Here is a 15,210-nt window from a genome sequence, read left to right as displayed (position 1 = left end):
GGGATGCCCTCTCTCCTAGTGTTCTTAAATAACCAGATAGCGCACGTGCTTCCTCTTTGCATCCGAAATATCAGTATAGCGCCAGCAGTCCCACCCCCGCTTCAGATCTTCCTTCGCTTGCTTGTAATATCCTTCCAGCCTCTCTCAGTAAATTTCTAATCCACTTGTCAAGAGTCCTACATGTATGAAAACACAGGTTTTTCTCATTCTATGTATCAAGTTCACCGGCAGCCTCACTCCCACCAATTCCCATTTGTTTATACAACTTCAGGAAAGGTAAACGTGAATTGCTTTAAGGGACCAACTGCAGACATCTGGGCAGCGGCAGAGCGCTATTCTTACCAGTGGTCTCTCTCTTCACTTATCTGTAATGTTCCAACATTTACCAGCAAGTGGAAAATGACCATCAACATAGATTACGCACTTTTTCCTCTGATAACCACTTTTAAAATTACCTTTGATCTTTTGTTTGGTGTATATGCTTTTGCATTGCTAAATATCAACCGGATGTCTTTGCAAAATTCCAAAGGGCTGTCATAATTTCCTGCTTCTAAAGTTTCCCTTACTGTTCCAAAATCCATTGGAGTATCTATAATATCTCGGTAGTCCTAGGTTTTAAAAACAATAATTAGTTCAAAGATTTGATTCCTACTTTTAGAAATGCAAGTGCACAGATCTCTAAAATATTCAAAATGAGAGAGAAGAAAAAGATTAGAAGGAGACCTTAAGAATCATCCATAATTTTTAAAAAGAGACCCAGACATTAAGACAAGAAATATACCAAAATGATATACTTGGTAGGACGTGGAATGATTTTTATTTCCTTCTTTACACTCTTACATAGTTTCCAAGCTTCCTAGAGTAAATTTGTGTTTTAAAATCTTTTTTTTTTTTTTAAGGCTATTTCCCATACCCCATACTGAAGGAATGAATACAGATGCTTTTATCCAATTTACAGTTTTCCTGGGGCTGGCCCTACTAAGATAATAACCATGTAGAATCCTCCCATTATGATGGGAGTGATGAAGTCTCAGCCCAAGTTACAAGGGTGTCTATAGATTCAAGAAAAACTGTGTAATACAACTCTTCCACTCAGTGGTAAGAGACAAAGTTAACATGAAGCTAAGACATCTTACTCATTAAAGTTTACTTTAAATACCTCCACCCCAATCTCTATACAAAACAAGAAAAGGCCCAAACGTTCAAACAATGACAACTTACTGGATATTCAACCAAATCAACAGGTTGTCTAAATGGTTCAGAATCTTCACACTGAAAAATTAAGTTCACTAGTTCCTTACACTGTTTCTTCCAGTTACTTTCAACATAGTTGGTCGCTTTGATGCTCCTTTTTTTCCAATCATGGACCTAAAAACACATTTACAGTATTAAAAGTTTTTTCAGTCTTGAAAATTTAACAGAGTGATATGGCACAGTATGGTGGTAAAAATCCAAGTGAGTTGTCTTCTGTACTTTAATAATAGGGCTACTCTTATTTTCTGCCTACTTGGAAGAAACCCACTTTTCTGTAAAAACCCAATAGCATCACACCCTTTACTCTGAAAATATTGTTCATCCCACCACTTATCTCCCAAGTATAGAGAATATTTTCACAGAATATGAAGCACCACCTGGGATAACCTGGTAGGCTAATTAATGGCTCCCCAAAGATACCCACATCCTAATCCAAGAACTCATGACTGTCACTTTACATGGCAGACTTGACTAAAGACATGGATCTTGACATGGGAAGACTGACCTGGATTATCAGGATGGGCCCAAAGGAATCACAAAGGTCCTTTTAAGAGTGAGGCAGAAGAGGGGCACCTGGGTGGTTCAGTTGGTTAAGCATCCGACTCTCAGTTTTGGCTCAGGTCGTCATCTCAGGGTCATGAGACTGAGCCCTGCACTGGACTCCGCACACAGCACAGAGTCTGCTTGGGATTCTCTCTCCCTCTCCCTCTACCCCTCCCACTTGTGCACGCTCGCTCTCTCTCTCTCAAATAAATAAATCTTAAACAAACAAAACAGAGCGAGGCAGAAGAGTCAGAGCCAGAGACTTCAAGCTGCTGGCCTGAAGATAAAAGAGGTGACATGAACCTCTAGAAGCTGGAAAAATGCAAAGAAAGGGATTCTACCCTACAGCTTCCAGAAGGGAACACGGCTATGCTGACACTGATTTTAGCTCACAGAGACCCATGTCCAACCGCTGACAGAAGACCTTTTTTTTTTTTTTTAAGATTTTATTTATTTAACAGAGAGAGCGAGCATAAACAGGTGGAGTGGCAGGCAGAGGGAGAGGAAGCAGCAGCTCCCCATTGAGCAGGGAGCCCAATGCAGGGCTCGATCCCAGGGTCCCAGGATCATGACCTGAGCCGAAGGCAGATGTTTAACCAACTGAGCCACCCAGGCGCCCCAACACCATTTTTCAAAATTGTTTAAGCCACTAGATTTGTAATTTGCTATAGCAGCCACAGCAAACAAATACTAAAGAGATACTAAACACCTGGGAGTCTGTTTAAGAATGAAATTATATGAAAATGACAATCAGATGACAATAATTCAAGTCTAACTTCTTCAATGTTATTTGGGGCAAGCGTATTAGGAAAATTAATATGGTAAAAAGCTTAAATTTAAGCAGCATTTGGATAACATTTAAAATGTTAAGCTTTTTTTTTTTTTTTGAGAGAGAGAGAGAGAGAAAGCATGTGCATGCTCGCAGGGCGTGGGTGGGGTGGGGGGATAGAGAGAGGATCTTAAAAGCAGGCTCCAGGGCTCAGCACAGGGCCTCACCCAGGGCTCAATCTCATGACCCTGAGATCATGATCTGGGCCGAAATCAACAGTCAGACGCTTAACCAACTGCGCCACCCAGGCGCCCCCTTAGATTGCTTTTAAAACACAGAATAAGTAAACAACAAAGGTCAATCAGGCAGATTAACTTACTCTCCTTCCAGAAGATGTTTTAGGAAGATCACTATCATCCTAGGAATAAAAATCAGAGCAGCTTAAGTGTTAATATTCTCATTAGAAATGTAATAATCTAAAAGCATATCAAAGACATTAGGTCTTACAAGGGTTTTAACTTGTTTACAAAAATCTCAAAAGGCAGACCCTGTCAGATGACCTTTGTGGGACCCAGACTCCAACAAACCAATCATTCTTAATAACCCCTTACATTCCCTAAGAACATGCAGTAATTCCAAAAGATAGCTATAAAAAGTTGCTTTGTGCATGACCTAAATAGAACATGCATACGCAACTTTAAATTTGTGTTTTACCTCTACCCATAAAACTCTAGAAACCATCTCCTACATTTCCTGAATTTCCTACTCTACACATTTTCTTATTCTCTAAATCAAATATTTGTATACCCATTTTTATTCCAATATAAATTAGCATGAAAATCAGTGAATTACAATAAGGGCTTGCATAGAAATTGACACTACACTGACATGAGTAGTGTTTTTAAAGAATATCCTTCCTACAACTCCTGCAACTTCCTGCCTGATTCTGTATAAGTGAAATTATTCAACACCATTGATAGCTGCCTTAAACTTCAATACCATCTTGAGTGAAGAACTTGTGGGTACTGTGAGCATGGTAAAAGTTCATGAATTTTTAATTACAATTAAATCCAACTCTCAGATATTGGTTTTAGCAAAAGTAGAGAACATATTCCGCAGCTATGTTATTCATATAGACATATTTTGTTTATTTGGTAGCAATTACTGGTTAAAACAAATTTCCTCACTGAACATCTAGACAATTAAGAAATATATTTTTTCTCAAAGTCCACAGTCTCTCATGCGTCATCTCTCCTGAGAAACAAACTGAGGGTTTTAGAGGGGAGGGGGGTGGGGGGATGGGTTAGCCCGGTGATGGGTATTAAGGAGGGCATGTACTGCATGGAGCACTGGGGGTTGTTAAGAAAACAATGAATTGTGGATCACTGCATCGAAAATTGGTGATGTACTGTATGGTGACTAACATAATAAAATAAAAAAATATATATATTTTTATCAAAATAGTTTTCATAGTTCACTGGAATACAGTGAGAACTGATATTTTCTACTTCACTCAATGTTTTTAAGTTACCATTTGAAATTAACAAAAATCATTATAAAATAGACAAACTTCATACCAAATCCTCGGCATTTTGCTCATCATTTTCAGAAGTGTTAGAAAGTTCTGAGATATTTGTACAGTCTTGATTCCTAAAAAACAATTTTTCACGTTTTTAAGAGTATGCAGATGTAATTACTACTGTTGTCAAAAATTCAAACTGCAGGTTAAGATATAAACAGTGCCCCAAGTTTGCATGCCTAATTTCAAGCAGCGGAATACCGGGGTTTTTTAATCTACACTCTGTGGAAACAACTGACCATCTTAGAATACTGAAAGCAAGCCCCCCCCACCGCCCAGTTATGTATGTATAAACATTAAGCTGGTAATCCAGAAATAGTATATACATGAGCTCAACTGGATGAATGTGCAGATGAGTTTTCCTACACATCATCACTAATAATATATTCATATAGCGAGTACCAAGAACATGGCTGAAGGAATGCTAAAGTAGGAATGTCTAGGCACAAGGAAGATGAAAATGGGTATGTGATTTTTCTGACGTAGAAAAAAATGAAAGTGCTGGAGAAAGGGAAATAAGTCCAAGTCATCCGGGCAAGAGGCGGATTCATCCCAGCAAAGTGAGATAGACTAGAACCAGTTATTTCCCAGTGTGTAGCCTGATGGTGAAAATGATGGCACAGTTTATAAATAACCATGTTCTCCAATACGTAATTCTTTCCAACAATTTGCATGGCTATAGTAGAAAAAGGCATTAAAGATCATACAGCAAAACTCATTAATTTTGAAGGAAACAGGCTGAGTAATTTGTCCAAAGTGACAAAGAATGTTCACTTGAACAGATTAGGTTAAAACTCAGATCTCACTTTCCAAGTCAGTTTCCCATCCTACTCTTCCAAACTCATCTCCCAGTGAAAGCAAGCATGTGCAAAGTCATTCTTATACAAACACGCTCATGGGATACAACCCCAAAGAGATGAAAACCAATCTAGTCATGACAACACATCTCACAAACCCAAACTCAATACTCTCCACAAAAGAAGCGTTGAGAAAAAATGATGAGGTCAGGAAAGAAAGGAAAGCCAAGCAACAGATGAAAGGACACACAGACAGCAGACACGTGAAAGCTATGGCAGTCTGGACTGGGTCCTGAAGACAGAGAAGGCTATTGGTGTAAAGAACTGAGGAAATCCACAGGCGTTCTGGACTGCAGTCATTAGTATTACACCAAGGAAAATTTAATGTTTCATGAGGACACCACAGGTATGAAAAATGTTAACCTAAGGGGATACCGGGTGAAGGGTATTTATAGGGCAACTCTCTATAGTATAAAATTAGTTCAAAGTTTTAAAAAATAGAAAAATCTGGATTGTTCAATTTCTCATGCCTTTACTGAAATTATGTTCACAATATGTATGTAAAGAAATGTCATTTAATGTAGCACATTGAAAAGGTATAATTCAGAGAGCAAAAATTATAAACTGGCTGGCTGCAAGAGGTACAATATGAAAAGTCACTTTTTCACAACATCTGTAATAGGAGATAACTTACTTTATAAATTTTAAAAGTTGGTCAGTTATCTTCTTAGCTGATCTTGCAATTACACTCTCGGGTTCATTAAATGTCCTGGCATTATGTTCTATGTATCTGACTTCCCAAACTAATGCAGATAGCCTCCTTCAAAATAAAAAGTAGGCAATTTAGGACATAGAAAATGAAAAGACAGAAACCAAGTAAAAAAAAAAAAAAAAATTAAGCCAGCATATATTATTAAATCTAAGTGCCAAAGTTACAACGAATAATAACCTTCTAATGCTACCAACCTGATCACAGTCATAAGCAATTATATCAGAAGCTAAACCATAGAGAATACATTTAAAAACCAAAAATCTTAACAGATCACTTAATCCAGAAAACCAACAGAGCAACCCTCCCTTTCACCTTGTCTAGAGATACAAATGAAGCTACTCAATGAAGAAAATGTGTTAGATACCATTAATCCTGAGAGAGTAACCTGGCAAAGTGGTTTCTGAACAAATGCACATTCCCAGGTTTGGCTACACAAACAATGTAAGAAGCCAGTTTTTTGTACAGGTAATTTCTTGAAGTAGATGAATTATAAAAAATACCATAAATTACTTGAAAAAAAATCACCGAGAATAAGAAACTTTACAGTTACCAGTGCTCTAGAAGCCAAAGATAAAAAGCTGATGACTCTAGGGAATTAATCTTTCAAAGGCCAATCTTTAACCAAGTTAAATTTTATCTTTAAATCGAGCTGCTAAATAGGAATGTTAACATGCAAATAAAAACAAATACAATATCTAACTACTTAGCATAATTCATAAGAAAAGGAGACTACAAAAGATTGAGGAATGAAACACGGTATTTCTCATCTAAACACCTAACAGTGTCTTACACATAAGACCACAAATGACCATCATGAAAGAAGAGAATGCAACAGAAAGTAATGCTAATCAGCTCCCACTCCATCACTATCACCATCAACCACCACTTCCGTTCACTCTGGTCAGGACGACCAAAGACCCTTTCAAACTATTTGTAAAGGAAGTTTCTACTGACCTGTAAAAGCGATTAACGAGTCTCATTCGAATTGTGTACAGATCCGTTGGATAAGCTACCACAGTACAGTACTTCGGATACGTACACAGATCAACTGGACCTGCAAAAGCTGCAGCTATGTCTGTGGAGGCAGAGAGAAGAACTCTTGATCAATAAGTTCATTACTTTTAAGAGATTATTCCTCTACAAATGATTTAAAAATAGAGCTACATTTAACACTGCAGGCCCAACCAAAAAGTAGCAAACAGAAATTGTAGTGAAGAACACAACCACAGCTTGCTACAATTTTAAAATACTTTTGAGGAAAGGAAAACTTGAACGTGAAACTTCACACTAAAGAACTTACCAAGATTCAAAAGTTGATCTATGCCACTAATAATTCGTTCACACTCTTCATCTCTCGATTTCTGACCCCATTCACCATCTTGTGGTTTGTACAGCAGTTTCTCTAGCTCATCTGAAGTGACAGAAATACTAGCTCCTAATTCTTCAGGTGGATCAACTATGAATTACATTAAAAAGAACAAAAAGAAAAATAATCAACCAAATATACACTATATTTAAGTTGTCAAAACTCATAAACAAGACACTACAAAGGAAAAAGTAGCTGCTTTACAGCGGAGAAACCTGGCAGACACCACCTAAATCACAAGATGAAGGTTAACAGCTTCAGTAACAGAACAGATGGACATCATGTGCCTCCTGACAGGATGCACCAAGGACCACATATCACTTCTGTAACGCTAGTGCCAAAAATGCGAACCCCGGATGATGCATAAATATCAGCAAAGCCCAAACTGAGAGAAATTCTGCAAAATAACCAGCCAGGATTATATGGGAAAGGATAGTGAGGCTACTAAGATGCAGTCAGTATAAAGCTGGAAGCCTAGGGTAAGAATTAATGAGCCAGACACACATTAATTCTCTGGAGTTTTAGTAAAGCTCACAGTTATCATAATAATTTGAAAACACTTCTCAAACTCAAAACATAGGTAAAATATTTTCATTATTTAAAAATTATATACCATTATCAGGAATTGGTTCCATGTCCCATGGGCTAAGTTTTTCAATTTCAGTATTGTCCCACCTGTTAAAAAAACAAGAAGTCCAGTTAGCCTCTCATAAAAATGACTTGTGGCTAATAACTAGGTATCCACTACAAAAGTAAAGGATAGAAAATGTGAAAACCTTTTTGCAGCAATAAAGGTTTAAATATTAACAGTAAGATTTTTTAAGGAGGATATATTATGAGAAAAAAGTATAAAAATGTATGGCGGTTCAAAGACAAAGCCAGAAATCCTGTGTGGCTTTACACAGGGTAGGTATAAGAAAAAAAAACTCAAAGAAACCATGGAGCCTTGAATGCCACACTTCAGAATGTGACTTTATTCCACAGCCAATGGGAAAGCAGCACAGACTTCCATAAACAAGGGAAATGATGTAATGTGTGCTCCTGGAATAAGGATCCTGCAGTATTACGCTGAGGAAATACCAGGTGGCTACAGAAATGGTCCCAGGGAAGCAAGAAGAGCCTGCCCCAAGGGGGTACTGGCGAATGGGAAGCAACAGGGGCGTCCTAGAGATACTGCATGGAGGAGACTGATAGGACTCAATGACAGACTAAATCATAGTCTTTAACCTGAAACATAATAGTTCTTCATAAAACCACCCACCACAATGAATGAATGTTTATAGAGGATTAATTTTCAACTGCATACAGACCTAACGATGTAGCACTGGAAATGACTGTCAGGGTACTGTGGCTGATATGGCTCTTGACTTAGCACTGTCCCAAACCACCAAGCATCATCAATGATAGATCGGAACCTGTCACCTGTAAGAGATGACCGAGTCTGAGACACCAATTTGCCAAGATTAACATTTTTAATTTATAAAGTACCGTGATATAGATAAAAGAGAAATTACTTCTTTATCTTAAAATTAGCCACCCTTCCCCACTTTCCAGCAATCTTCAGTGATAAAGTCAATGTAAAAAGATACAATGTTACACTTAATTTCCTTAAGGCATATAACCAAACAGTATAACAGACTAAAATAGTTACGACTAAATGCTATTGTTTGGTGGATCTAAACACCTACCCCCAAAATAAGTTCCATTACATTTTACAACATGAAACAAAGAACAAGGTTTAATAAAACTCAAAAATCTTTTATAACAATGTGTACTATCAATAAATACTTGTTTAATAAGTATATTAAATACATACAGCTCTGAAATATATATTTCCTGAAGAATAAAACAAAATATGAAAGTATGATGAGAATTTAATCCATGATTATTCTAAAGTTGTTCCTATATAAATATTGCCACATAAAAGTGTTTTAATTCTTAAGACTTCACAATAAAAATCAGTTCTAGATGTACCCTTGGAAACACGTACATATTGATTATTTAAAAAATCGGGGGAGCCTGGGTGGTTCAGTCGGTTGAGCAACTGACTCTTGGTTTCAGCTCAGATCATGATCTCAGGGTCATGAGATGGAGCCCCACTTCAGGCATGGAGCTTGCTTAGGATTCTCTCTCCCTCACCCTTTGACCCTCCCACCTCCCTCTCTTAAAAAAAAAAAAAAAAATTAAACATCCAAATATTCCTTTATCTCAGCAGGATGTAATAGAAGCAGGGAAATAGATATTAGGAGGACTCCTCTACAAACCCAAATAACTGTCGAGAGTGCTCCAACTAACCTCAGTCATTTTCTGAATGTATTCTGTAAGAACGCTTCTGAGGAACACGCTGTATGTGAGCTTTTTCACAAATATTACAAAAGAAACAGACTGCTATAATAACCCCACCTTTTCCTTCCCATGCTTTCCACCATTCTCAAAACAAAATCACTAACCAAAAAAAGTCACTTATCTATCCTTGGTAGATTCACAGTTCTTTCTTCAAGGAAAGTTTTATGGAAATGGTATCAATCAAAATTAATGCTACATCTCACTCCCAAGAAAGAGAATACTTACGTAATAAAATACCCACAAACAGTATTAACTAAACAAAGTATACTTACACTGAATTCTGTAAAACTGAAAAAAATAGCAATATTACAATTATCAGAGCTACTTGTTTTGAGGTGTTTTTTTTTTTTTTAAGATTTTATTTATTTGTCAGAGAGAGAGCAAGCACAAGCAGGGGGAGCTGCAGGCAGAGGGAGAAGCAGACTCCTCAATGAGCAGGGAGCCCGATGCGGGACTAGATCCTAGGACCATGACCTGAGCCAAAGGCACCCACTTAACCGACTGAGCCATCCAGGTGTCCCAGAGGGTTTTTTTTTTAATTATTTATTTGAGAGAGAGAAAGAGAGAGAGCGAGAACGAGAGTAAGCACACAAGCACAAGCAAGGCGAGTGGCAGGCAGAGGGAGAGGGAGAAGCAGGCTCCCCGCTGAGCAAGGAGCCTGATGCAGGACTTAATCCCAGGACCCTGGGATCATGACCTGAGCCAATGGCAGCCACTTAACTGACTGAGCCACCCAGGCACCTGCTTTGAGGTTCTTAATCTATTTTCAAATTCATGTAAACTTGACTTTTATGTATATTTCATATTTTCCAAAATCATCAGAAACCCGTAAGTCCCTCATCCCTCTACCCACCTCTCTGCCACTAATAAATTTCTACTTTTGATAATATTTCATTAACATAAATATTCTAAAACAGAACTTCATCTTTAGAAAAAAATCTTGGTAAGTTCTTCTAACTTTTTAAATGAAAGGCATACAGTAAAAATCTGATGTAATACCCTGGTTTTTACCAATTATGTAATGTAAATAACCTAATTTAACATAAATATCACCCACAGTATTTATGTAATAGATATTATTGTAATAACAAGTCCAGTGGCTTCATTTTGAGATGCCTAACATAAATTCATGGTTATAAAAAAGCCAGTCTTTGATAGCAAGAATTAACTTTATAATATTTTTCCTCCTTATTTATTTAAAACTAGAAGATACTTTCACAGTTTAAATAAAAGTATTTCTTCGGTGTAAGATAACACTTTTAATTAAAAGGAGCCTTAAGAAATCACTTTTCTGGGTGCACCTAGCTGGCTCAGTCAGAGGAACATGCAACTCTTAATCTCAGGGTCATGAGTTAGAGCCCCATGTTTGGTATAGAGATCACTTAAATAAATTTTTTAAAAAATAAATCACTTGGAGCACCTGGGTGGCTCAGCTGGTTAAGCGACTGCCTTCGGCTCAGGTCATGATCCTGGAGTCCCGGGATCGAGTCCCACATCGGGCTCCCTGCTCAGCGGGGAGTTTGCTTCTCCCTCTGACCCACTTCCCTCTCGCGCTCTCATTCTCTCTCTCACAAATAAATAAAGTCTTTTTAAAAATAAATAAATAAATAAATAAATCGCTTTTCTGAAGGTAAAACCTGGCTTTTACTTAAGCATAAAAAAAAAACACCAAACCTATTTTTGCCTATACAAGTAGGATAAACTTGAGTAAAGACAGTATGGTAGAACTTGATTAAAGCTTTCAATACAGGAAAATCAGAATCAAGCAACTTCTTCTAATAGTACTCCTCAAACTTCAAGAGAACAGGTAAGACTTTATGGGGGAACAAAACTGAATTAATTAGAAGATCCATTTCTCAACCACAAAAATAAAACAAAGCCACTAAATTGCAAGAGGCAAGTGGGAATCCATCTCTAGAGCTGAGCTAAAGAGAACGGAGTTTAAAACAATTTTTGGATGCACATGTTGGTGGAACAAAAGGACAGCTTCCAACTTAGACATCATGGGGGCTGGATAAATAGATGGGAATAGATCCCATAATAGATGGGAAACCTGACAGTTCTTCAGAATCTGGCTATAGGACTTGTTAACTCCCACACATTCCAGATGACTCGAGTTTGGTTTTTGTTGTTTCTGTGTGTGGCTAGATGTTTTTCTTCAAGAAAAATTTCCTTTACCTCTAGTCCCAAAATAATGCGGACTACTTGAGTGGACATTACCATTAAAAACAGTCTACTAAGAGCGGCCACATTCCCTGACAATCTTTCGTTTCAAATAGGGATGGCTCGGGGAATTTATCTAAAATTTACCTATTTGTAGTACCTGTAGAAAAAGGCAACAAAAACTAGGAAAATTAATGAGGTCTTAAAATCATTTACAAATGTGTACACCAGATGTAAAACTTAATACTTCTAATAAGAGATCTGATAAAACTTAGTATTTCTAAGAGACCAAAACTGATAAAAGGAGAATGAACGATCCTAAGGGATTCAAGTCAAGCTCCACACATGAGCTCCCCAGACAGCGTTCCAAACTGAAAGTAACACATGCACCCCTATGAAATGGGTACTACACTACAGCTGCTAAGTAGTATTACCTGGCCTGGTTACAATCATCAATTTTGTCCCATGGAGATTAATGACCTACACAGTCAAGCAAAGGAGCCCACCAGCCCACCCTAAATGGTCACCACAAAAACCACAGTCAAGCTAGCATGTACATTGAGGTAATTCGACTTTTTTGTCCAGCCAGATGTCTCAGGGTTATAAAGTGTGTTTTATGAATTTATTTTTTAGAGGAATGGTTTCCTCAAGTCAACCTATTTAAGTTTGGGTTGATAACAACATTAAAGTAAAATATTCTGGTATACCAGAACATTATCAGTGTGAAATTTGCATTATTTTTCGCCTTTCTGATTGTTTTATATCATAGAATAATTTTGTGAATTATGCCAGTCACATTAAAAAGACAGAAAAAAGGCAGTGCGAGGAAGTCTGAAAGGAAATAAAAGGTCAATTCTAGCATATAATCAATGAGTAAGAAATAATCCCTTCAAAACGTCCGCTACTGTAAGAATACAAGAAATGGTGCTTGGCTAAAAAGGGTATTAAGGAGAAGTAAGTACCAAGCCCTAAGCAAAATATACTCCAGTCACTTGTATCTTTGCATGACTTACATGTCTGCATGCACCTAAGCAGCACTATGACCAGTAAAATGAGAGATCGTCTTCTAAAGGCATATGAAACTCAGTAAGGATGGACTTACAAGACTGCCAATTCCTCTGTCTTGCTTCATCATAAAATTGACGCAATACAAGAAAGTCAATAACATCTGGCATATCATGATACCTAAACAGAAATATAAAAAACTGTTAAACTCCCTGAGTAGCAGGTTATAGTCTAGGGCAAAAATGTCAAAAAGAAATAGGATAGGAGCTGCACTTGTAATTTTTATTTTTCAACTAGCCTTATTAAAAAGAAAGTGAAAAAGAAGCTAGTAAAATTAATGTTAAGAGTGTATTTTATTTAACCTTACATACCCTAAATCCTGTTTCACAATGTTATCAGCACAAAATAATGAGACACTTTACATAATCTTTTTCTTCGTATCAAGTCTTCAAAATCTAGTGTGTACACTTAACATCACACTCAATTGAAATCCGCCACATTCTAAGTGCTCAGGAGCCACAGGGGCTAAGGGCTACCATAATGGACAACACAGGCCTAACAAATTATTTATTCTAACATTTTCTCAAAAATGAAGACAGAAGAAATGTCCCCTCCAGGCCAAAATTCTCCACACATTTAAGTGGCACGGGGAAAGGTATAAAACATGCCAGTGCGTAACTGCTGCTACAGCACATGATCTTTACTTCTAGTGGGCTCCCCTCTACCGGGAACCTTAACTCACAGGCTGTCTACAGTGCTCTACCCCTGCAGCTATGGAAAGGGCACGCTCATCAGCTAGAGAAAAAAATCTAAATTTAAATAATTCCATAAAAAAATAGTAACACATACCTAATAGAGAAAGATTTGTCCATTAATCTTCCAGTTGCAGGATCTATAAATGCCAGTTTGAGGCAACAGAGTGTAGGGGGCCCAACTTCATATCGTATTCCAACTATTTTGACCAATTCTTGATCCTTTAACAGATATTTTTAAAAGAGCAAGTGTTTAAAATGGTTTAAAACAGAACAATTCCTCAAGATTATAATTCTCCATATTGCCACAGTAAGTCAACTCACAATTTAGCTTCCAATTTAACATTAATTACAATAATTTTTGCTAATGTTAATCTTCACATCTTTTTTAGGATAGACATTTAATACTGTTTCTAATGTAAGGATACTTAGAAAATATACCACAAGTGATATATACAATGGAATATTATGCAGCCATCAAAAGGAATGAAATCTTGCCATTTGCAACGACGTGGATGGAGCTGGAGGGTGTTATGCTGAGCGAAGTAAGTCAATCAGAGAAAGACTTGTATCATATGACCTCACTGATGAGGAATTCTTAATCTCAGGAAACAAACTGAGAGTTGCTGGAGTGGGGGGTGGGGTGGGAGGGATGGGATGGCTGGGTGATAGACACTGGGGAGGGTATGTGCTATGGTGAGCGCTGTGAATGGTGCAAGACTGTTGAATCACAGATCTGTACCTCTGAAACAAACAATACATTATATGTTTAAAAAAAAAAAAAGAAGAAGATAGCAGGAGGGGAAGAACGAAGGGGGGGAAATCGGAGGGGGAGACAATCCATGAGAGATGATGGACTCTGAAAAACAAACTGAGGGTTCCAGAGGGGAGGGGGGGTGGGAGGATGGGTGAGCCTGGTGATGGGTATTAAAGAGCGCACGTTCTGCATGGAGCACTGGGTGGTATACACAAACAATGAATCATGGAACACTACATCAAAAACTAATGATGTAATGTATGGTGATTAACATAACAATAAAATTTTTTTTAAAAAGGAAAAAAAATATACCATAAGTATTAAGAAGGAACATATAAGTCACTAACCAGCTCAATATCTAAAGCAACTACTGTGAACAATCTGAATTTCTTTCCAGCTTTGTTCTCTTCCTAGAGATACACAACCCTGTTTTGTGTGTTTCTGTGTAAAGACACCTCATCTAATATATTGATTCATTAGTGCTGAACTCACAACCCAAAGCAGTATAACTCAGGTCTAAACAAGGTTTATCTAATGCACATACTTTCTCCATAAAGCACGTCATCACTTTCTTGTGCTAACACTGTAGAATACTTTAAGCACTACACTTGGGGGCTATTTTAAACAGCAAGTCACCAACAAAAAGCATAAAAATGTAAACATCCTTTCCTGTTGCATTCAACACACTGCAAAAAGGACCCTTATTTATGAGATGAGGGCTCAAATAAGAAGGCACCACTGCTCAATCTCAGCTGGAAACATGCTGGTCACGCAAATCTAATTTTTTGCCACTCTGTGCATGTTTGCAAATGACCAGAAAGCATCCTGAGCATTGATTCTGGGTTACAAATAACATACACCAAGTAGGCAAAGTCACAAATATGGAATCTGTGAATAATGAGGATCAACTGTACTCAGAAGACTCAGTAGTGAGACAGACATACATAAATCAGAACATAACTCAACCCAAGTTCAAGAAGGACAGCCACTAAGTTAAAGGGGAGTTAAGAACGGCTATCTTTGCTAACAGCTGTTTTCATCTTCTAACAGTTACTCAAAGTATCAAAAACATATAAGTATAAAGAACAAAATAAAAATCAACTGTAG

The 15,210-nt window shown here is 37.4% G+C and overlaps 1 protein-coding gene across 4 annotated transcripts in view; it reads right to left on the bottom strand.

Annotated features, from left to right (window-relative positions):
* Positions 1-15,210, bottom strand: part of BRWD1 (bromodomain and WD repeat domain containing 1) — a 118,038-nt gene that overhangs the window by 27,695 nt on the left and 75,133 nt on the right. For all 4 annotated transcript variants that reach the window (XM_036072653.2, XM_036072650.2, XM_036072651.2 and 1 more), the window contains exons 26-36: positions 13,444-13,568; positions 12,692-12,774; positions 8,391-8,502; positions 7,694-7,755; positions 7,015-7,170; positions 6,669-6,789; positions 5,637-5,762; positions 4,144-4,216; positions 2,946-2,984; positions 1,222-1,368; positions 456-608 (exon numbers count right to left, since the gene is read on the bottom strand). In XM_036072653.2, the coding sequence (XP_035928546.1) occupies positions 456-608; positions 1,222-1,368; positions 2,946-2,984; positions 4,144-4,216; positions 5,637-5,762; positions 6,669-6,789; positions 7,015-7,170; positions 7,694-7,755; positions 8,391-8,502; positions 12,692-12,774; positions 13,444-13,568 (1,197 nt within the window). The remainder of the gene's footprint in view (positions 1-455; positions 609-1,221; positions 1,369-2,945; positions 2,985-4,143; positions 4,217-5,636; positions 5,763-6,668; positions 6,790-7,014; positions 7,171-7,693; positions 7,756-8,390; positions 8,503-12,691; positions 12,775-13,443; positions 13,569-15,210) is intronic.

Source organism: Halichoerus grypus, chromosome 1, assembly GCF_964656455.1.
Source record: "Halichoerus grypus chromosome 1, mHalGry1.hap1.1, whole genome shotgun sequence".
In the NCBI taxonomy this organism is placed as follows: domain Eukaryota; kingdom Metazoa; phylum Chordata; class Mammalia; order Carnivora; family Phocidae; genus Halichoerus; species Halichoerus grypus.
This window is presented reverse-complemented; position numbering and strand designations above follow the sequence as displayed.